Source organism: Selaginella moellendorffii, unplaced genomic scaffold (assembly GCF_000143415.4).
Source record: "Selaginella moellendorffii unplaced genomic scaffold, v1.0 SELMOscaffold_105, whole genome shotgun sequence".
Lineage (NCBI taxonomy): Eukaryota > Viridiplantae > Streptophyta > Lycopodiopsida > Selaginellales > Selaginellaceae > Selaginella > Selaginella moellendorffii.
This window is the reverse complement of record NW_003314366.1, coordinates 479,886-503,644: the sequence shown is the minus strand read 5'-3', so window position 1 is coordinate 503,644 and position 23,759 is coordinate 479,886. Positions and strand designations below refer to the sequence as shown.

The 23,759-nt window shown below is 43.1% G+C and overlaps 2 protein-coding genes across 2 annotated transcripts; one reads left to right on the top strand and one right to left on the bottom strand.

Annotated features, from left to right (window-relative positions):
* Positions 1-6,614: 6,614 nt before the first annotated feature.
* Positions 6,615-8,459, top strand: LOC112342322 (pentatricopeptide repeat-containing protein At4g02750-like). The gene is made up of 2 exons (XM_024663973.1): positions 6,615-7,473; positions 7,528-8,459. Exons 1-2 carry the CDS (start codon positions 6,615-6,617, stop codon positions 8,457-8,459), a joined length of 1,791 nt encoding a protein of 596 aa, XP_024519741.1.
* On the bottom strand, positions 8,444-11,282 carry LOC112342323 (pentatricopeptide repeat-containing protein At3g03580-like). The gene is made up of 2 exons (XM_024663975.1): positions 11,094-11,282; positions 8,444-11,034 (listed from the first exon to the last, which is right to left on the bottom strand). Exons 1-2 carry the CDS (start codon positions 11,188-11,190, stop codon positions 8,540-8,542), a joined length of 2,592 nt encoding a protein of 863 aa, XP_024519743.1. The 5' UTR covers positions 11,191-11,282; the 3' UTR covers positions 8,444-8,539.
* Between the last annotated feature and the right edge of the window lie 12,477 nt (positions 11,283-23,759).

Below are 23,759 nucleotides of genomic sequence, written 5' to 3'. Positions count from 1 at the left end.
TTATTTTACAAGTGGGATAATGACAATTCCCACTTTAACGAAATAGAGCTTAGTGGCCCATGGGGCCAAGCATAGAGGAGTCCATACATGATCACAGACATGTCAAGTGAGAGGACTTGGCAGTGTGGAGGAACTAGGTTCCTAAGCTGTGATCTATAGCACGTTTTAAATATAAGTTGGTGCACCGGCATGGGGAGTCACGCCAGGCATCTTGTGTGATGCCGTTCGTAGATGCATATACGGAGGTTGGGTTCGAGTCCTGACCCTCTAGTGCTTGGGTTCGAGTCCCAATTCACTAGGGCGCGGTGATGGTTTAGAATATGAGGACACTCATATTTCGGTGGTCATGGACTCTCAGTGAGGAGACTGGTTTGGGCACACTGCCAAGCGAGGGATGCCTCGAAGTCGTGATGCATGGTTAGATTGTTTAGTGTGAAAGCTCGGCATATCTAACTTGAACACTTTGGTGCAAGTGGCACCAAGGACGTGGTGAATGAGATGGGGACACCCAGTCTTAGTTGCCATGGACCCTTGGCCGGAAAGGTTGGCTTGGGTGCACCGCTAAGTGTGGGGGATGCCCCCAGGGTCATGGTGAATAACTTAAAGGTCTGGAAGACCTAGTACCCATTGGCAAACCTGTTAACGTGCCAAGATTAGATCACTAGGTGATCTTATGGCCAAAAACAAGAACAAGGTCCTTGTGAGGTTAAGGGATAAAGTTCCAAGTTCAAAGTGTTGATTGGAACTATTGATGATGGTGTGGCTTGGCCAAGGTGACCAAGTGGGAGGAACACCTAAGGGAAATGAGCTATGTCAATGTGATGGCATAATAAGTCCGAGGAAAGTAGTCTCTATAAGAAATCCATCGGAGGGTCTCAAAGTTGGGCCATGATAGAGCCCATGGCAGAAAATGCTAAGGAGACGTACTAGGGGTGAACACCCTCTAGACTTGGCAAAGCAAAGTCTTTGCTATGGAATTGAAGGGATACCTCGAAAATGGAGGTGACGATCCTGTGTTGCGTGGTGCAACAATCAAGGATAGGAGCAAAAGACTAGTGGCTAAGAAAAGGGCCATGGGAATCATGGGATAGAAGCCAAATGGCAAAGTTAGTCCAAGAACACTAATGTGTTGGATGCTAATGGATTATTGGAAAGCAATATGTTTCCAAGGATAGGTTCCCAATTGCTCCGATTTGGTGAAGGGGGAAGCTCCAAGGGATGGAGTGGTAAAGTAGCCAAATGATAGGGCCATAGACCGCCCTAGCACGAATTATGATAGCTGGAACTTAGTGCCAAGGGTGGCACGATATCAAAGAGAGGATGATGGTGCCCTCAAATAAAGAACTTCCTAGGACAGGAAGTGGAGTTGCACCATGTGCAACGTGAGGTGTCGGAGACACTTAGGAAATTGACTTTGAGAAGTCAAAATTAAAAGGTTCCAAAATGCAAGGGTTATATCGATGGAAAGTGAGACCACTCGAGAACGTGTAGTGGGATCGAGTTAGAGAAGGTGTCTCTAACAGGTTTAGTGAGAACTAAACCAATAAAAGGAGAGAACCACCACAAGTGGTCAAATGAGCCTCTAAGTTGGAGAGGCTATGCTCCTTAGAGGATGGACAAGGCATGGTGAACCTTTGGTGTCAAACCATAGACAAATATTGGCTGGGTGCCAAGGATGGAAATGGTAACACATGTGGGTGTTACTTTATGAAAGGGTTTACCGTTCGATGAGGACATCAAACTTCATCTATGGGTGGTGGAGTTGTGAGACACAAAATCCCTAGGCCCCAAAGTGGAGCCGGAAGGGTGCCATGTGGTGGTGGCCAAAGCGAAAACCAAACGAGCGTAACACATTTGGACTAAAAGCCCCGACTTGGAAGGTCGAGAGCGGGAGTGGAACTCCCAACAAAGGGCTCGAGGAACGAGCACGAAGCGAGCCATAAGCGAGGCTCCAAAAAGGGACCAAAAAGGACCAACACATGACACGTGGAAGTGTCCGAGATGGACCCGAGTTGGGGTCCGAAGTGGAGTCCGAAGTGGAGTCCGAGATGGACCCGAGATGGAGTCCGAGATGGAGTCCGAGATGGACCCGAGATGGAGTCCGAGGTGGAGTCCGAGATGGAGTCCGAGATGGACCCGAGATGGAGTCCGAAGTCGAGACCAGGACCAAGACCGAGACCGGGACCGAGATCGAGACCGAGATCGGGACCGAGACCGAGACCGAGGCCGAGTCCGAGTCCGAGTCCGAGTCCGAGTCCGAGTCCGAGGCCGAGTCCGAGTTCGAGTCTGAGAGGGTGAAAGCCCAAAGCGTTTGTCTCCCAGACCCTGGGGGGTTTGGTGAGCTCCAAAAGTATAGTAGGGGGAGGACTGCAATGGAGCCAGTTTGGCCAGGAAAGGCCAGTTTGGCCCAGGAAGGCCGGACCCAGTGTTGGGTGATGAGCTGCCCACTGGGAAGTCCAAAACTAGAGTGAACACAGACCGATAAGTAGGGTAGCTTGGTGAAGTGTTCAAGAGCCGGCTCTAGTTCCCCCGGGAGATCGACTGGCCGATGCTCCGATCCCGGGAGATCAATTACGAAATCCACGACAAGGAGCTCCTTGCCATCGTGGATTCCTTTGGAGAGTGGTGCCGTTTCTTGGAGGGGGCGGGCCATCAAACAATAGTTTGGACGGATCACAAAAATCTCGAGTACTTTGCCACTTCCCGAGTTTTGAGCCATCGTCAAGCAAGGTGGGCACAATTCCTGAGTCGGTTTGACTTTGTTATCAAGTACAGACCTGGAAAGCTTCAAGGCCTTCCTGATGCTCTTTCAAGGCGCTCCTATCTCAGTCTTAGGCCTGGTAATCCTGCCTTCGATCAACAGGATCAAGTTATCCTCGGTCCTGATCGGCTTCAAGTTATGGCAATTTCCCTGGCCCCTCAGGACTCCTCCTTGATGGATGCAATCAGAAACGATCTCCAATCTGATGACCTCGCCAACAATATTTTCACCCATCTTCAGGCTGGACACCCAGTGACTCCCGACTACTGGCGATTTGACGAGTTCGAGTTCTTAGATGGCTTATTGTACCGTGGGGAGCAGCTTTACGTTCCTGAAGGTGATGCTCGAAGGTTGGTCCTGATGGCGTGCCACGATAGCCCGACTGCTGGTCATTTCGGCATTGCGAAAACCTATGAGCTAGTTGGACGGGACTTTTGGTGGCCTCACATGGATGACTACATCAAAGCTTTTGTTACCTCCTGTGACACTTGTGCTCAGAATAAGGTACCTCACCACCTTCCTTCAGGTTTGCTTCATTCCCTCCCGGTCCCTTCAGGTCCTTGGGAATCCATCTCCATGGATTTCTTGAGTGATCTTCCGAGTTCTGGAGGCTTCAACAGTATTTTAGTCATGGTGGATCGCTTCACAAAGATGGCGCACTTCTTGCCGTGTACCAAGGAATTTTCGGGCGAGGACATGGCAAAACTGGTATTCAGGGAAATTTTCCGACTTCATGGGATTCCTACAGATGTGGTTTCGGATCGGGGGCCTCAGTTCATCTCTCATTTCTGGCAACGGTTTTTGCAGCTGCTTGGAGTGAAGGCCAACCTCTCTTCGGCATATCATCCTCAAACTGATGGACAATCCGAGCGAACGATTCAGACGCTGGAACAATTCCTGAGGTGCTTCATCAACTATCATCAGGATAACTGGTTCGATATCCTTCCCCTTGCTGAGTTCTCCTATAACAACTCTGTTCACTCCTCTCTTCGAGTTTCCCCCTTCTTTGCGAACTCTGGCCGAAATCCCCGATTCAATCTCTCACTTCCTTCTCCATCTGAATCCTCTCGTTTAAATCCCCGCTCTGAGGCATTTATCTCCAACCTTCAGGAAATCCACAACTCCATCTCCTTCCACCTCCATCGTGCTCAGGAATCTCACAAAACATTTGCCAATATCCATCGTCAGGATTGTCCCCCTTACAATATCAGGGATAAAGTCTGGCTCCTCAGGCGAAATATCTCCACCACCAGGCCCTGTCCAAAACTCGATTTCAAATGCCTCGGTCCTTTTCCTATCACTGCCATCATTAATCCCGTCACTTATCGCCTTGCACTTCCCTCCTCATATCAAATTCACCCCGTTTTTCACTCCTCTCTCCTTGAGCCTTATATTCCCAGTCCTATTCCAAATTGGGTCATTCCTCCGCCTCCACCAGTGCAGCTCGAGGATGGGTCTGAGTACGAGGTTCAAGACATCCTTGATTCCAAGATTTCACGGTCTAAACTCTACTATCTGGTCGACTGGAAGGGTTATGGACCTGAGGAACGCACTTGGGAACCTGCGGACAACCTGATTCATTCTCCTGACCTTGTTCAGGACTTCCACCGCCGCTATCCTTCTCGTCCCAGTCCTCATTCTTTTTCTCCATCTCGCCGCTCATCTCATCCTCCTCTTTGTTCTCGTTCACATCCTCGTTCCACTCGTTCTTGAGGAGGGGGTGCTGTCAGGAATCCCCCAATTCATGCCACATTCCTGACTCTCGCCGGATTCCTGACCTGCAGACCACATTCCTGACTCTCGAGACACTTCCCTATTCTTGACTCTCGAGACACTTCCTTATTCCTGACTCTCGAGACACTTCCCGATTCTTGAGTCTCGAGCCATATTCCTGATGATGATGTGGCGCCTCCTCGACCTCAGCTATATTTAGGCCGTCCTCGATCCAAGAGTGGTGGAGCTTCATCAACCTATAGTATATATAGGTTAGCCTTGTTCCATTTCTCCACAATCTGAATCAACACCAGTCTAAGGCCTCTTCTTTGTTTCCACTAGCTTTTCTCTTTGTCTTTAGCATTTTCTAGTCTTGATCTTGTTGGGGGTCTTGACAGTTGGGGAAATAGTTCCTGAGTGTTCAAAGAGATGGCTTTGAATGAAAGTCGATAGTTAAGGATTTTCACACTTATACATAAAACTATATTAAGCTAGTTAGGTGACTTGCTAAGTGAGATTGGCAAGTCGGGAGAACAAAAACCCTAGTGGAAGGTGTTGACTTCAAAGAGGGGTAGCCCATAGAGCCAAGTATGGAGGAGTTCATGCATGATTACAGACTTGTCAAGTGAGAGGATTTGGCAATTCAGAGGAACTAAGTTCCTAAATTGTGATCAATAACACACTTTAAGTATAAGTTGGTGCACCAACATAGGGAGTTATACTAGGTATCTTGGGTGATGCCTCTCGTAGATACATGTGAAGGTTGAGTTTGAGTCCCAACTCTTTAGTGCTTGAGTTCGAGTCCCAACTCACTAGGGCATGGTGATGGTTTGGAATATGAAAACATTCATTTTCTGGAGGTCATGAACTCTTAGTAAGGAGATTGGCTTGGGTATACCGCCAAACGGGGGATGCCTTAGAGTCATGATGCATGGTTAGATTTCTTAGTGTGAAAGCTCAATATATCTAACTTAAACATTTTGGTGCAAGTGGCATAAAAGATGTGGTGAATTGGATGTGGACACCCAATCTTAGTTACTATAGACCCTTGGCCAGAAGGGCTAGTTTGGGCATACTACCAAGTGTGAAGGATGCCCTCAAGGTCATTGTCAACAACTTAAAGGTTTGAAAGGCTTAATACTTATTGGCAAATCTGTTAAGATTAGGTTACTAGGTGTTAAAAAAGGACAAATCCCTTGTTTGGTTAAGGAATAGGAAAGTGGTGATTTGAACTGTTGGTAATAGTGTGACTTAGTCAAAGTGACCAAGTGGGAAAGACACTTAAAGGGAAATCAAGGGTGTCAATGCGATGGTATAGTGAGTCTAAGAAAGTAATTTTTAGGAAATACTTATAGGAGGGCTATAAAGTTGGGCTGTGGATAAAGCTTACAGTAAAAAATGCTAAAAAGACTTATTAGGGGTAAACACCCTCTGGATTTAGCAAAGCAAAGCCTTAGTTATGGAACTAAAAGGATACTTCAATGATGGAAGTAGTGATCCTACATTATTTAGTGAAACGATCAAAGGATAAAGGCAAAATATGAAAGATCTCACAAAGGGCAAGCAAGAAGATATCACTTAACATCAAGAGAGCTATAGAAATCATTGGAAAAAATCTAAATGGTAAAGTTAGGCAAAGAACACTTATATGTTGGATGCTAATAGATCATGGGAAAGAAAATATATTTCCAATGATGGATTCCCAAATACTTCAATTTGGCAAAGGTGAAAGTTTTAAAAGAGGGAGTAGCAAATTAGCCAAATGATAGGGTCGTGAATTATGGATAAATAAAACTTAGTGTTTAGAGTGGCATAAAATAAAAAAGAGGATGATGGTGCCCTCAAGTAAAGAACTTCCTATGATGGAGAAGTGGAGTTTGCATAATATGTGTAATGCAAGGTGTCGGAGACACCTAAGAAATTGACTTCGAGAAATCAAAATTAAAAGTTTCAAAGTGTGATGGTTATGTTGATAGAAGCTAAAATTACTCAAGAATAAATAGTTGGATTGAGATACAAAAAGTATTTCTAATGGGTATAACTAGAACTAAACCAAACAAAGGGAAAAAACCACCACAAGTGGTTTAATGAGTCTCTAAGTGGCAATCTATCCACCAGTCTGGTCGAGAAGGCCCAAGCAATGATCCTTCACACCCAGGACGAGTGGCTTCGCAGGATCGAGGCTTGCAAGTCGCTGTCTCTAGCTCGGGCGATCGAGCATGGCGTGCGGCGCGCGGTCGCGATCAAGCACGGTGGCGATGAATCGTCCTCCTCGATCTTCATCCTCAACAAGCTGATCGAGATGTTTGGCAAATGCGGGAGTCCACAGCTCGCGAGAGAGGTGTTTGATCGATTGGACACGGCCATGCGGGACTCTTTCAGCTGGGATTTCATGCTCACGGCCTATTCCCGTAATGGGCAGCTAGAAAACGCGAAGCTCCTCTTTGATTCCATGCCGCAGCGCTCGCTCGTCTCCTGGAACATCATGCTCTCGACATATGCCCAGTGTGGGCATCTTGACTCTGCAAAGATCATCTTTGATTCTACTCCAATTGTTAGCATCGTTTCTTGGAACGCGATTCTCACTGCTTTCATCGGTCACGGCTTGCTCCTCGAAGCCACTCAAATCTTTGATTCTATGCCTGAAAAGAACCTTGTTTCTTGGACTGCCATGCTCGCGGCATATGCCCAAAAGGGTCATATCTTCTCTGCGAAAGAGATCTTCGATGCTATGCCACTTCGAGACATGATCGCCGAGACAGCCATGCTGGCTGCATACGCTCAAAACGGTAACCTCGAGCAATCCATGCGGTTGTTTGATGGAATGCCGGAGCACGACTTGGTTTCGTGCACTGCGATTCTCGTTCTATATGCCCAGAATGGTCAAATCGATCAAGCAAATACCATGTTTGATCAGATGCCACAGAGAAACTTGGTTTCCTGGACCGCAATCTTGGGACTATATGCTCAGTTCGGGAATGTGGATCAAGCACGGAACTGTTTTATTAAAATGCCACAGTGGAATGTTGTGTCGTGGACAGCTATGCTTGCAGCATATGCCCAAAACGGGCATACGTATGACGCTGAGAAGCTCTTCCAAGACATGCCCGAAAAGAATCTCGTTTCATGGACCACGATGCTCTCGCTCTACGCTGCTTCTTCGCAAATCGACGAAGCAAAGTCGGTATTTGATCGGATGCCGGAATGGGATCTCGTCTGTTGGAACACACTGATGCTTGCATATGCCCAAAAGGGTCATCTGGAGCACGCAGCACACATCTTTGACAGAGTTCTTCCAGAGCGAAGCATGGTATCGTGGACAGTGATGTTGGCTTCGTTCGCTCAAAACGGGTACATCGAAGAGGCCGAGGAGATCTTCTACCGGATGCCAGAGTGGGACTCAGTGTCTTGGGATGCAATGCTCTCGGCTTTTGCTCTAAACGGGCATCTTGGTCAGGCCGAGAAGCTCTTCCACTCAATGCCCGAGCAAAGCTCTGTCTCCTGGACCACGATGCTCGCTGGTTATGCCCAAAACACAGACAACACAGCAGCGTTTGATCTCTTCGACACGATGAAGGCAATTCACTCGCCTGGAGCAGTGTGCTTTGCGTCCATCCTCATCGCTTGCAGTCACGAAGGCAAAGTCTACACTGGGAAGTGCTCGTTCGTGTCCATGACAATGGACTACTGGATCCAGCCGACGAAGCAGCACTTCAGCTGCATGATCGATCTCCTGGGACGAGCTGGGCATTTGGATCACGCGCAGGAGCTCATACTCACGATGCCATTTGTTCCGGACATGCTCGAGTGGACGTGTCTCTTGGCTGCTTGCAAGAGCCACAATAGCCTGCACCACGGAGCTCATGCCGCGGAGCGTGTACTCTCGAGAGTTTCCACGACGACGAGCGCTAGCTACGTTCTTCTCCGGAACTTGTTCTCGCTTAGTAGTGGTGGCAAAGGTGGTGGCAGTATCAAAGTCTTCTAGCTTTCGAGTTTCACCACAAAGATCATCCACAAACGAAACGAGGGAGTGACTCGATCCAAAACATGGCAGTAGCCGTTCTTCTAGTGTTCCAGTGAGCAAAGATTTGCCATGGTGACATGAGCCCCAGCGTCAGCTTCGTTCATATCCAGCAAACGTTTGTACGCAACTCTCGCCACCACGGAATTTTTCCACTTCCAGCAGGCACCGAGAATACTTCTCCAGATCCCGGCATTTGCTTCCAAAGCCACGCTTTCCACCAAGCTCAGAGCAGCCTCGAGTTTGCCGGCTCGGCCGTAGAGATCGACCATTGCGCTATAGTGTTCTAAGCTCGGAGAAACCCCATACTTGGATGCCATCCTCTCGAAACAGCGAGCTCCTTTCTCCACAAGGCCTGCGTGACTGCAAGCCGTGAGGAAGCACAGCAACGAGCTGGAGCTCACTCGCACAAACTCGCCCTCCATCTTGCGGAAAACTCCAAGCACCTGTTGCGTGTTTCCCTGTCGACTGTATCCAGAGATAAGTGCCGACCAAATCACTGGATCGTCTCTCGCCGCGACCACATAGTCAAAAATGTGTTCAGCATCGACCATGCTGCCGCATTTACCGTACACATCCACCAAAGTCGTCACCAAGAGCTCGTTCTCTTCGAGCAAGTCTGGACGTCGATAGATCTCGGCATGGATATCTTTCGCCGACTGGAGTGAAACCAGAACTCCGCAAGCCTTGAGAGCAGCAACGAAGCCAGGAGCATCGAAGAGATCCCTCCTGCTTGCTCTTGCGAGCTCAAAGAGTTCCAGAGCCACCTCCGGCTGGCCACACTCGACATATCCCAGCAGGAGTGAAGTCCACGACGAAGAGTTTCGCTGAGGCATCTTGTCGAAAGCTGCTCGAGCGTCCAGCATGCTTCCACACTTGGAGTAAAACTCCACCAAGGTGTTGGCCACCACCATGTCGAGTTCGAATCCATGCTTGGCTGCTTCGGAATGAACCGCCATGCCTTGCTCCAAACTCTCGACCATCAACTTGGACGATGTCTCGTCGAGTTTTAGAGAGGATCTCTCTTCATCTGCCAGGGCGCAGCAAGCCTTGAGCGCAGCCACGACAGCTCTCGAGTCGGGCTTGAAAGAAGACGAGTCCCGTTCTAGCAGCATCGGCCAAAAGTATCTCAAAGACAGTCCGGCCTCCCCGTTTTCTACACATCCGAGCACGAGTGCCGTCCAAGAAACAACGTCGTGCCGCTCAATCCTCTCGAAAACTCGCACAGCATCCACCAGGCTTCCACACTTCGAGTACATGCTGATCAGTGCACTCGAAAGAACCACGTCTTGTTCTAGCTCTCCACGACCATCTTTCACGATCCGGGAATGAACTTCCATGCCTCTTTCCAGCGAAACGAGCTTCGCAACTTTATCGCCCTCAACTTGTGTGCCTGCTTCTTTCCCGGCTAAAACACTGCACGCCTCGAGAGCAGCACAGAAAGTAATGGCGTCTGGCTTGCAGGAAGCTGTAGCTTGCATCCTTGCGAAGTATTCCAGTGCCAAGTCGCCTTGCTCGTTCTCGGCACATCCCAAAATCACTGCGTTCCACAACGCAGCATCCGGCGGCTCCGCCATCTCCTCGAAAACTTTCGTAGCCTCCACAAGACTTCCACACTTTGCGTAAAGAGTTACGAGGCTGCATGCGACGTAGCTATCGCAATCGCAGCCATGGCTGATGGCTCGGTAGTGGATCTCCAAGGCGGTCTTCAAGGAAACCAACTTCAAGTGTTTTCCATCAGCCTGTCTCACACTTTGTTCTCGTTCCACAAGAGCAGTGACGGCTTTTAGTCCGGCAAGGAAAGCTCGGGCATTGATAAGCTCGTCATGAGCTTGCAAGTGCTCGAAGAGCTCAAAAGCAAGCTCCGGTTCGTCGTAGTCGGCGTAGATCGAAATCAAACTCGTCCAGTTTGAATGCGAGTGGCACGACATCCTGTCGAATGCTCGCCTCGCATCCTCCAAACTTCCACACCTGGCGTACAGATCCATGAGACTGTTGACGATACTCTTGGGAAACTTATCGCACGACAAGCTCTTCTCGGCTTGGACGTGAAGAGCCATGACTTTGTCGAGAGTTTTGAGCAGCTTTCCAGTCCCAAGTTTGGCCTGTTCTTTCGCTGCCATGCCGCCGCAAGCGTTCAAAGCAGCAGCAAACGTTACTCCGTCGGGAGCGATCGAACTATATCCATCTCTGTGTCGTCGAAGAAACCTCTGGAAAAGCTCGTAAGCCACCTCTCCTTGGCCATTCGCAGCATATCCCAAGATCAGAGCGTTCCATGACACCACATCTGGCTGCTTTATCCTGTCGAAAACTTCTCGAGCCTGCTCCATCCTTCCACACTTCGCGTAGAAGTTCACCAGGCTGGCTGCTACGAAAGCATCCCTTCCAAATCCGAGCTTCTCAGCTTGCAAGTGTAAGTCTCTCCCCTTGAGCAGCATCGCCGCCTTCTTACCATTATCTCTCACGGCCAAGTTTGCGCAAGCCTTGATCACTGCAACGAAGGTCCGCGTGTTTGGCGAGCATCCAGCAGCCTCCATGCCTGCCGAGAACAAATCCAAAGTCAGGCCAAGATCTCTGGGAGCACTAGTATCAGCATACCCGAGAAGGAGCGAGGTCCAAGCGACGACGTCGTGATGAACCATCCTATCGAAAACTCTGCGAGAATCCAGCAAACTCCCACATTTTGCGTAGGCATCCACGAGCGAGCTCGCCACAACCATGTCCTGCTCAAATCCCATCCTTGCAGCTCGAGAGTGAACTCTCATAGTTTTCTCCAAAGCCTCGATCTTTGTAAGAAGCTCACTATGGATGTTTTCTTTGCTCGCCAGGCCAGCGCAAGCTTTGATCGCTGCAGCAAAGGTCACGGCATCCGGTGGTGCTCGAGTTTGATTTTCTAGCAGCATCTCCGAGAGTGTGTCGAGCGCAAAGATCTCTTGGCCATTGTCAACGTAGCACAGGATCAAAGCGTTCCAGGAGACAGCGTCGTGGAGGGGCATGGAATCAAAGACCCTGGTCGCGTTTGCGGTGCTTCCACACTTGGAGTACATTGTAACAAGGCTGCTGGCGACCAAGAGGTTGGATTCGCTGCCGGAAGCGATCGCTCTTGCGTGGATCGTCTTTCCCTGGCCTACATTCTTGCTATTGCTGCTAGATTTGAGAACCGCCAGGAGCGCCAAGATGGTGGAGCTCCAAGATGAGAAAAATTTCTTCAAAGCTTTGCCATTGCTATGCATATACACTTTACCTCCCTTGTTCCGTTTGCCCTAAACCTTGACAACTGCAAAACTATTGCTTATTAGCTTGTGAATAATATTTGTTATTATTGGTTTGCTTAAGCAAGTGGATATACCTAGAAATATGCTTAGATATTCTAGGATATTCTACTATCTAACGGTTATTATTCATTTAGATTAATCTTGTGTTTATAATTTATAAACTTTCTTAAACCCTTTTTAGTATATTCTTTTTTATTCTACTGTTGATATGCAATAATCTTGTGTTAAAACATACTTATAATTATAAATTTTATTTGATCAATTGAATTAGTAAGTAGGAATAACATTACTATTAAGCAAACCAAGTGTTGTTACATGCAACGCATGGTAAATTATTTTCTTTCATATACTATATAAATTTTTCATGCTAGTATTAAGTGTTAAGTGATTTTTGGTGGGTTGTTGGCTGTAGAAAGCACAAATCTTTCAATTCAAATATGAGTATGTAAGTAGCTCTACCTAACATCCAAGTGCTAATTTTGTACCGAGAGATGTTGTGGCTGGCTGGGGTCAGGTCAGGTCAGGTCATTGCCAGCTAGGGCTTACCTCCAGGCACATTTATTCCATCATCAAGAATGGATTAAAACTATATTTTTCTTCTGATTGAATGAACTATAATAGAAACTTTCAGCTGGGAGGGAGCCCTCAACTTGGGGTTGAGGTCTTGCAGCTAGTAGAAAGGTCATTGTTACTCACTTGCTAGGATTATTGCTATAAGAAAGACATTTTGACCCAAGATGACTGCCAAAATTTAGAGACTTCATATTAGTGATAAGCAAGAATATTAACATTAAAACTGATGGGTGTTAAGAATATACCTTAAATATATCACCACCCCTATCCAATTTTCCCAGAAAATATCTAGCTCTAGAGAATATCTAGCTCTAGCAGATTGATATAGCAATCCCTATTGATTGAGTACCTTATTTCTATATAAGTTTTTCACTAAATGGTGTTTCAGGTAAAAGGTAATTATAAAAAATATAGTATTAATATAAATTAATTTATAGCTTGAGTTTGCAAAGTTAGTTTCAGAACACAATAGTTTAATGATATTGATGTCTATACAAGTATCACATGTTCTCAAAATGGGCATCCTCTTGCTTATTTTACAAGAAAAAATATTATTATTATTATTTCTAAAAACTTTTAAATGCTAAAATTAATTATATAATAATTGATTTTGTGAGGTCCAAGTGTATAACTACAATGCTATATACTAATATTAGCGTAGTGGGATTTTGGTAATTATCATATTAGTTTCAATCTAGACCATTTGCTCTTGTATATAAAGTAGGGTTTTTGGGCTAATTGATAGACACTGTATTCCTTTTTTATATTCCATGCACTCACATTGGCAGCATTGATAGGCACATTTGATTGTTCCTAAGGAGTGCTTGGATTTGGGATTTTGGTTTAGATCTAGCTTTTACATCGTTTAAATCTAGTTTTTTCTATTATTTTATTCTTTCCTTTCAAGATTTTAGTTTAGATCTAGCTTTTACATTGTTTAGATCTCCCTTTTTTTTAGTTTTTTTTTTTCATGTCATTTCTTTTGCTCTTTCCTTTTCATTCATCTTCATGGCAAAGTAGCAATCTTCTCCTCCTTTGACTCTGGAGTAATAATTGGTGCAATTGCTAAATGCTATGTGATTGTAGTTGAACAACCAAACTCAATTGATGGCAGCATTCATGGCATGTGGTACAGCTCCTTCTGCTCTTGGTGCTAATCTTCACATTCAGTTGGAGTTCATTTGCGAGAATCCTAGGGATGATGTGTACCATTAGTTTGATCACTTCACAGTGATTGCTACATATTATCCTTAGAATGATGCTCAACATTTGCATAAGTTTCCCACATGTTTCCAAGGGACGGCATTGCAATGGTATAATTGTTTGTGTGCAGCCACTTGTGAGGATTGGAGTATTCTCCTGGACGCCTTTAAATGCACATTCGGACATGTCAACAATTGTGATAATGCCTTCCAATAGCCATCTGAGTCGGTGATGCAATTTAGCATTTGTTTCCGAAAATCTTGTAGAACTTGTGCATGCACTTGCTCTAACCACCCTTGATAATGTTCTTCATTTGGCACAATGTTATAAGATGTCACTTCTTCCACTTCTCGTTGTATGTCCTTCAACTCCACTTCTTATGGGAGATGGTCTTGTTCCAATGAAGGTTGATGCTATTGCTACTCGAATTCAAGAACAGGGGCGAGGACATGGTTATGGCCATGATGTTCGCTATTAAGCATGTGATGAAGTTGATCACACTTATCAGCGTTGTTGGTATTTTCTGGATTAGTGGCCTCCATTTCTTGCATGAAGATCTTGGCATTAACAATGTTCTATTAGTGCTGCTGCAATGGAAGGTGTTAACACCGAGATGCATCCAAGAAACAAGGAGTCACGTGAGTAATAGAGGGACTTTGCGCGAATAAGTTAGTGGCCCTTTTTTTTTTTTTTGGGAGTATCATCAAGGGGTTCACTTGGCACCAATTCATTTAGTGTTTATTTTCTAAGCTCATTTTTATAACAAAAGGTTTCTTATTATTCTTTTCATGTTAGTTGATATAGGTTTGAGTTTATCTTCTATTGCTTGACTTGTTGCCACACATTGCTATTTACATTTGTGTCGTGCGGTAGAGTTAGTTTTCATTCTTTATGGCAACAGTTGTATACATGCATGTGCACGGGATGAGGTAGACCTAATTGTGTGTGTAAGCAATTTCGAGCTTGAGTTGCAGTTATTGCGGGTGGTGCTGAGTTAAGCTTTTGACCTCATCCTTGGTATAGATTAGTTGCAGTGCAATTATGCTAAGTGTGACTTTGAGGCTTCTCCCCTTTATCTCATACTTCCATATATTTCATCTATTCCTCTCACTTTCATACCTCTTCGTCCTTTTCCTTTTACCTTTACTTCTATTACTTTTGTCTCCTCATTACTTCCTTCTGTGTTTCCGTTTTGTTCTGCTCATCCCTTTTCTGATCCCTTTGACTGTCTTTGTGTTATAGTAGTTGATTGACTTATAAAGGAGTATGCCAATCTTTTTGAATTTGACTTATCATCTGGGGCCAAGATTGCCACACTTCATCCAATTTCAACTAGGGATGCTCATCCAATTAAAGTTTCTGTTCGTCGTTAGCCACCTAAAGAGATCAAGATTTTACATACAAATGTCAAGGAGATGTTAGAAAAGGGTGTTATTCAAAAGTTGCAGAGTCCTTGGGTATGTGAACCTCATCTTGTAACAAAGCCTAATGGGAGTATTCATTTTTACATCGACTATCATCCATTAAACAAAGTGACGATCCTAGATATATACCTTTTTCCTCACACTGTTAATCTCTTGGATCGTTTGGGAAGAAGTCATTAACTCACTAAGTTAGATTTTGCTTCTAGGTATTGGCAAGTACCAATGGCTGAAGAAGAGATTCCTAAGACTACTTTTTATACATCGTTTGGTTTATACGAGTTCTTAATGATGCTGTTTGGTTTGAGTAATACTTTAGTAACTTTCCAGCAGATGATGGACGAGGTTCTTTGCGATATGCCAAAGGTGACTGCTGACTTCATCAATGATGTCTTAATCCACTTAGAGGGGACATAGGAGGAACACAACCGCAATGTTCGTAAAGTGTTAAATCGGTTACAGGAAGTTGGTTTAAAGCTAAAGTGGTCAAAGTGTGTTTGGGTCTAAAGATATGACTTATCTTAGGTACTGTATTTCTCATAACAATTTACAAGTTGATCCTAACAAATTTATGGCTATTCTAAAATTCCCTATTCTGAAGTGTGTGAATGATATGTAGTGCTTTATGGGTAAGATGCAGTATCTCAGTTTTTTTATGGATCATCTTTCTGATTGCATTGCACCGTTGCAAGCGTTGTTGAAGTCATTAATATCATCTTTCATTTAGTTTGCAAACTGTGAGCGGAAATTCATGAATCTCAAGGAGTTATTGATAACTCCTCTAATTTTGGCATATCTTGACTACATTTGACCTTTCATTTTGCATGTGGATGCTTATGATATTGGTCTTAGAGGTATATTGATGCAAGAGAGCCCATGTATGCCTGGTCAGGGCCATCCATTATATATATATATAGTATACATTACAACCAGTAGAGGTGAACTACTCCAAGATAGAGAAGGAGTGTTTAGTAGCAATTTGGTATACATGGTTCTCAAATGTTACTGGAAGGTGATCATGCTACTGTTACTTCATTATTGAAGCAAAAGAATTTAGTTCGTCGTATTGGTCAATAGGTTTTAAAACTTCAGATATATGATTTTGATGTTGTTTATCACCCAGGGAGTTCTATAACTGATGCTAATGCCCTTTTTCGAGCTCTTCTTTCTTCTTTGCTCTCTTCTTATGTTTTTGATGAGCCTATTGTTCTAGCATCTGTGGATTTTCTATATAAGGATTGACGTTCAATGTTTATAAGGTGCAGAGCAAGATTTACCTTCTCTTGATAGGGCTTACGAGGCTCAAAAGATTGAGCCATGGATTCAAAGGCTTTGAGAATCCTACATCACTTGCTTATGGCTTACTATTCCGGCATTTACATTCTCAATATTGCCTTGAAAATGACCTTCTTTATTTTTTAGGGACAGATCCCAATGATCATTTATAGCTAGTAGTGCCTTCAATCTTCATTCCATGGTTTCTTCATATCTACCATGATTTTTCTATTTCATGTGGGTATATGGGACATTGTCGTGTGACTGTGAAGCTGTGTAGGTCTTTTTAATGGCCAAAGATGCGAAGTGATGTTATCTAGTATATGCGTAGCTGCGTATGGTGCCAAGCTTGTAATACTCCCACTCGTACTGTGGAAGGATGGCTGGAGTCAATTGCAATTTCTCGTTCATTTGAGTTTGTGGCATTTGATCTTATAAGACTTTTTTCACGATCGACTCTTGGCAAAGAGTATGTTATTATTGCTTCTATCTATTTGACTTGTTAGGTAGAAGTTGGTGCTCTTGCTAGCACCTTTGCAACTGTTGTTGGATACTTCCTCCTCAATCGACTAGTGTTCCAGCATTCTTATCCAGAGTAGATTCTTTTAGATAATAGTCACACATTTATGGCTGAGGTATTTTATGTTTTGACATCTTGGTTGGCAATACACCACACTTTTACAAGTGCTTATCATCACAATCAAACAGTTTGGTGGAACTGCTCGTTCAGATATTCAAAGGGATAATTGTGAAGTACGTGAACTTTCAGCATTCGGATGGGGATGGTTATTTGCTATTTTTTTAGTATACATATAGCACAGAGGTGTAAAGTTCTATTGATGCTTCACCATATAAACTTTTATATAGTTATGATCCAATATTACCAATGAAGTTAGGTTTACTTTTGCGATAATCACAAGCTACCGATGCTAGGTTGTGGGATCAGTATTTGACGAGCATTCTTCCACTTGTCGAAAAAGAATTTGCCAAACACCTAGGCCGCGTACAAATGGGACAACAATGGTCCTGCAACTCCTATTATCATCCACCTATGGAATACAAAATAGATGACTTGATGTTAGTCTTTTTTCCCCATCTTACAGTACGTGGTTTATTTAAGGAGCTCCTTGCTTAGTGAAAAGGACCGTATCAAGTGTTGCAATAAGTTGGATTGCAAGTTTATGAGGTTCAACATGATGTTCAATAGACCAATCCTCTAGAAAAATTGTGCATGTGCAATATTTGAAATACTTTGTATAAAGGGATCATGAACAACTAGTACCACCTACAAATCTATAGATGCCTTCTCCTGATGTTCCTCCAAATCCTAGCCCATCAACGAGAGAACCTTGATAGTTTTCCATTAGCATAATGAGATTAATAGCTATCAGATTGGTTTGAATTCAAACCACTCACTCCTGTATATAAACTAGTGTTTTTGAGCTAATTGATATGCATATTTCTTTATTCTATTTCTATATTCTATACACTCAAATAATGTGTTTTTTATTTTCTTTATTTCAAATTGTGAGTATATGCCTATTAATTAGCCCAAAAACCCTAACTTATACACAGGAGTGAGTGATTTAGATTGAAACCAATCTAACAGCTACTAAAATCCCACTACACTAATGTTAATATATAATATCGTAACTATACACTTGGACCTCACATCATCCCATCCTCTCAGAATAACATAAAAGTAAATGTTCTTGAGTTTAAATAGTATTGAGATGGGTGGTTTTTCCAAAATAACAACTTAAGTATCACAAAATTTACTATAACTAACAATTTAATCTAATAATAATAAAAGTGAAAACAAATAAGCATTTTCCTTTTATTTATTGACAAATTTATAAATTAAAAGTCATCATAATTTATTTATAAAATTTTATAGTTTACTAAAAATAATATAGATCAATATTAGTATATAGTATCATAACCATACACTTGGACTTTATATCATTTCCTCCTCTCAAAAGGATGGAAAGTTATTAGGTTTCTTTAGTTGATAGGCTGGGATCTAAAGGAATATTAAAAGGAGGCACTAGTGGATTTGTAGGTGGTGTTAGTTATTATTAATCCCTTTGTATGAAGTACTTTAGCTGCTGCACATACACAATTTTTGAAGGATTTACTTGTTGAACATCATGCCCAACCTTATAAATTTGTGGTCAAACTTACCACAACACTCGATACAGTCCCTTCCACTAAGCAAGAAGCCCTTTAAACAAATTACATAACATAAGATTGGGAAAATGAATTAACACCATGTCATCCACTTTGTACTTTGTAGATGAACGATGATAGGAGTTGTAGTGTATTATTTTCTCACTTGTACACACCCCAAGTATTTAGTAAACTCTACTTGAACTAGTGGAAGAATGTTTATTAAATACTAATCCAAGGACATAACATCAATAGCTTGTGGTAACCACAAAGGTAAACTTAACTCCATTGGTAGTATCAGATTATGACTATATAAAAGTTTATATGATGAAGCACTAATAGAATTCTATACTCTTATGACATATGCATACCAAAGAGATGGTAAATAACCATCTTAATTTGAATGTTGAAAGTTTACATACTTCATAATCATCCCTTTGAAGGTTTGAATGAGCTATTCCACCAAACCATTCATCTATGAAATTATGGTGTATCCCCAATTGAGATGTTAAAACATAAAATGCCTCAACTATAAATATGAAATCATTATCCGAGAGAATCAACTTCAAATAGAAATGCTAAAATACCACTCAATTGAGGAGAAAATATCCAATAGTAGTTACAAATGCATTAGTAAGAGCACCAATTTCCACATAACGAGTCAAATAGTCAGAAACAATAATAATATACTCATTGCTAGTAATCAATAGTGGAAAAGGCTTTATGAAATCAAATGCCACCAATTTAAATAAATATGAAATTGCAATTAACTTCAACTTGTCCTTCGCAGCATAAAGGGGAGTATTACTAGCTTAGCACCAAACATAGCTATGCACATACAATATAACATTATGTTGCATCTCTAGCTAATAAAACGACTTATGTAGCTTCTTAGTCATATGACAATATCCTATATATCTGCCTAAAATAGATGAATTATGGTAAGCATAGATAAAGCATAGAATAAAGGTCAAAAGCACCACTAACCATAAATAATCATCAAGATCCATCCCTATCAAATAAAGAAGGTCATTTTTAAAGTGATATTAAGAATATAAATGCCAAAATAATAAATTATCAACAAATGATGCAAAATTCTTAAACCCTTTACAAAGATTTTGGATCCAAAGTTTAATTTTTTGAGGTTTATGAACTTTGTCAAGAGAAGGTAAATTTTGCTCTACACATTATGAACACTGAACATCATATATACCAACTGTCAATGACATGAAATCCTTGTTTAGAAAATCCATTGATACTAAAACAATATGCTCATTAGGAATAGGAGAAAAGAGTGAAGAAGGGAGAAGAGCTCCAAAAAGGGCATTAGCATCAATTATAAAAATTTTTGGGTAATGAACAATCTCAAAATCATATATTTGAAGCTTCATAACCCACTAAACTGTACGGTTAATTAAGTTTATTTGTTTCAATAACAAAGTAACCACAGCATGATCACCTTTTCGTAATGTCTAAGAATCATGCAAATATGCATAAAGCTTCTCAAAACCCTAAACTACTACTAAACACTCCTCTATTGTGGAGGAGTTCACCTCTGCTAGTTATAATATATGGTTGATATATGTAATGGGATGATGTTGACCAAGCATATTAGTACTTTCTTGCATTAAAACAACTCTAAGATCAATATCCAAAGCATTTATATGCAAAATGAAAAGTCAAATGTAGTCAGGATACTCTAAAATTGAAGGAGTTGTTAACAACTCTTTAAGATCCATAAATGCCTATTTGCAGTTCTTAGACTAGATGAAAGATAATGTTGACAACTTTAATAACATTTACAATAGTGCAATGTGATCAAAAAGATAATTAACAAAATGACCGAGATATTGCACATTGCCCAAGAAGCGTTGTATATTATTTATACACTTCAAAATACAATTACAAGTTTATCATGATCAATTTGTAAACCTTCATAAGAAATATAGTATCCAATATAAGTCGTGTCTTAAAACTTAAACATGCACTTCGACCACTTTAGCTTTAAACTAACTTTCCGCAAGTGAACCAACACCTTATGAACATCACAAATGTGCTCCTTCTACATCCCCTCAAAGTGGATCAAGGCATCATCAATTAAGTTATTAGTCACATTTGACATATTGTAGAGAACCTTGTCCATCATTCACTGGAAAGTCATTGAAATATTGTTTATATCAAATGGCATCACCAAAAACTTATATAAAGAAAATGCTATACAAAAAGCAATTTTGGGAACATTGTTCTTGGCAATCGGCACTTGTCAACACCTAAAAACAAGATTTAATTTGATGAATCAACAATTTCTCCCCAAACGATCTAGAAGATTAATAGTGTAAAGAAGAAGATATATATCTAAGATAGTCACTTCATTTAATAGTCAATAGTCAATGTAGAAACAAATACTCCCATTAGGCTTTGTGACAAGATGAGGTTCATAAACCTAAAGATTCCATGATTTTTAGATAACACCCTTCTCCAACATCTCTTTAACATTTACACATAAAATGTTGATCTTTTTTGGTGATTGATGACAAATAAAAACCTTGAGTAGATGAGCATCCCCAGTTGGAATAGGATAATATATTACAATCTTGGCCTTAAAGAATAGGTCAAAGTCGAAGAGATCAGCATACTCCTCCATGAGGACCATTACAGTTAAAGTTAAGAGACAAAGTAGAACAAAAATGAAAGGAAATAAAGAAGTATAAAAGAAAAGGGAAAAATCTCAAAGTCATATTTGGCATGATTGCACCACAACTAATCCATATAAGGGATGAAGTCAAAAGCTTGACTTGGCACCATTCACAATAATTAAAGCTCAAGCTTAAGATTGCCCATACATACAACTAAGTTTACCTTATCTCACTTAAATGTATGTGTACATCTATTGTCATAGAGAATAAAGACTGGCTTTGCTACATGATGCAAATATAGATGACAATGTTTAGTAACAGGCCAAGCAATAAAAGATATCTAAGCCTATATTAATTAATACAAAAAGAATAATAAAAGACCTTTTGTTATAAAAATAGGTTTAGAAAGTAAATACTAGATGAATTAGTGCCAAGTGAACCTTTTAATGATACTCCTGAAAGAAGAGCAAAAGGGTTATTGACTTCCTCCCGTGGCTCTTCATTTCTTAAAAGAATCTTAATGTCTAGAGCTTCCACTATAGCAGCACCAACAAAACATTGTTGATGCTAAAGCCTCCACTTAGAAATAGTGGATGCCAATGTAAGTGACTAATTTTTTTCCATTCTACTTTAGTCACTTAACCACACCTTCAACCACTTGGAAGAGTCTCACTCACAACCTCTATAAGTTCTATTTTGGACTTGGGCTTGCTAGCCCTAAGAATGGCATCCCCGCCACTCAACCTTTGCACTTGGTCCAAGTGCTTCACATGTCTGATCCCATGACCGACAGCCCAAAGTACCACCGACACATCAGCCCATTACACTAAGGCCATGCCCATTCACCTTGGTCACACCGGTGGTCTGACACCACCTACACCACAGTCCCGTCTCTCAAAGACTGGGCCATCTGTCCATGAGTGATCATCCCAGATCCACTCCTTAGCATCCTTAGGATGTCCACAGACATGGGGAATAGCCTTCCCCAATATCCCCTTTCCGGTCCCCACCAAGTCTCTTTCTGCCCATGGCTGTGTTCACCAACATTGCCACTGGATCAAGGCCCACCGGCCCGACCACTAAGTCCCACGGTCCTCTGGGGCTTCCTCCTCACATGACTGTATCCTTGGTCTCTATGCTATAGGACGGCTCCTCTTCCTTTTCACAGTCTGGGACCTTGGGGCAACCTTTCGGAACACCGTGGCCTTACGCGAGCCTCGTGGGTACTCTCCCTGCCTTCCGCCTTTGGGTGCTCTAACTGTGGGCTTAGAGCGAGGTTCTGTTAAGCCACACCAGGTATCCAAGTAGGTAGTGCCACCCACACTTGGACTAGGAGCATCGGCCAGTCGATCTCCCGAAGGAACTAGAGCCGACTCTTGAACACTTCACCAAGCTACCCTGTTTGTCAGTCCGTGTTCACTCTAGTCTTGGACTTCCTAGTGGGTAGATCATCACCCAACACTAGGTACAACCTTCCTGGGCCAAACTAGCCTTTCTTGGCCAAACTGGCTCCACTGTAGTCCTCCCCCTACTATACTTTTGGAGCTCATCAAACCCCCCAAGGTTTGGGAGACAAACGCTTTGGGCTTTCACCCTCTCAGACTCAAACTCGGACTCGGACTCGAACTCGGACTCGGACTCGGACTCGGACTCGGACTCAGACTCGGACTTGGACTCGGACTCGAACTCGGACTCGGGCTTGGGCTTAGCCTCAGCCTTGGCCTCGGTCTCGGTCTTGGTCTCGGTCCCGGTCTCGGTCTCGGTCCGGTCTCAGTCTCGACCTCGAACTCCATCTTGGGTCCTTCTCGGACTCCATCTCAGATTCCATCTCAGGTCCATCTCAGACTCCATCTTGGGTCCTTCTCGGACTCCATCTCGGAGTCCATCTCGGGTCCATCTCAGACTCCATCTTGGGTCCTTCTCGGACTCCATCTCGGATTCCATCTCAGGTCCATCTCAGACTCCATCTCGGACTCCATCTCGGACTCCATCTCGGGTCCATCTTGGACTCCATCTTGGGTCCATCTTAGACTCCATCTCAGGTCTATCTCGGACTCCATCTCGGACTCCATCTCGGTCCACGGTCCTCTGGGACTTCCTCACCACACGACTGTATCCTTGGTCACTACACCAAAGGGGTATTCCTCTTCCTTTCCACAGTCTAGGCATTTGGGACAACATTTAGGAACACCGTGGTCTTACACAAGCCTCATGGGTACTCTCCCCGCATTTCACTTTTGGGTGCTCTAGCCATCGGCTTAGAGTGAGGTTCCATTGAGCCACGTCTGGTATCTAAGTAGGTAGTGCCACCCACACTTGGACTGGGAGCATCGGCCAGTTGATCTCCTAGGGGAACTAGAGGTGGCTCTTGAACACTTCACCAAGCTACCCCACTTGTTAGTTTGTGTTCACTCTAGTCTTGGACTTCCCAGTGGGCAACTCATCACCCAACACTGGGTACAGCCTTTCTGGGCCAAACTGGCCTTTCTTGGCCAAACTGGCTCCACTACAATCCTCCCCCTTACTATACTTTTGGAGCTCACTAAACCCCCTAGGGTCTGAGAGAAGAACGCTTTGGGCTTTCACCCTCTCAGACTCGAACTCGAACTCGGACTCGAACTCGGACTCGGCCTCGGTCTCAGCCTCGGTCTCGGTCTTGGTCTCAGTCCCGATCTTGGTCTCGGTCTTAGTCTCGGTCCTTGTCTCGGTCTC

What these genes read in the sequence shown, in the direction of transcription:
- LOC112342322 (XM_024663973.1), top strand. Translation starts at nt 6,615, where the DNA reads ATGATCCTTCACACCCAGGACGAGTGGCTTCGCAGGATCGAGGCTTGC. An exon ending in TGTGGATCAAGCACGGAACT is followed by an intron (nt 7,474 to 7,527) that starts GTTTTATTAAAA and finishes CTATGCTTGCAG; the next exon opens with CATATGCCCAAAACGGGCAT.
- LOC112342323 (XM_024663975.1), bottom strand. Translation starts at nt 11,190, where the DNA reads ATGCCTACGCAAAATGTGGGAGTTTGCTGGATTCTCGCAGAGTTTTCG. An exon ending in TGGACCTCGCTCCTTCTCGG is followed by an intron (nt 11,035 to 11,093) that starts GTATGCTGATAC and finishes TGTTCTCGGCAG; the next exon opens with GCATGGAGGCTGCTGGATGC.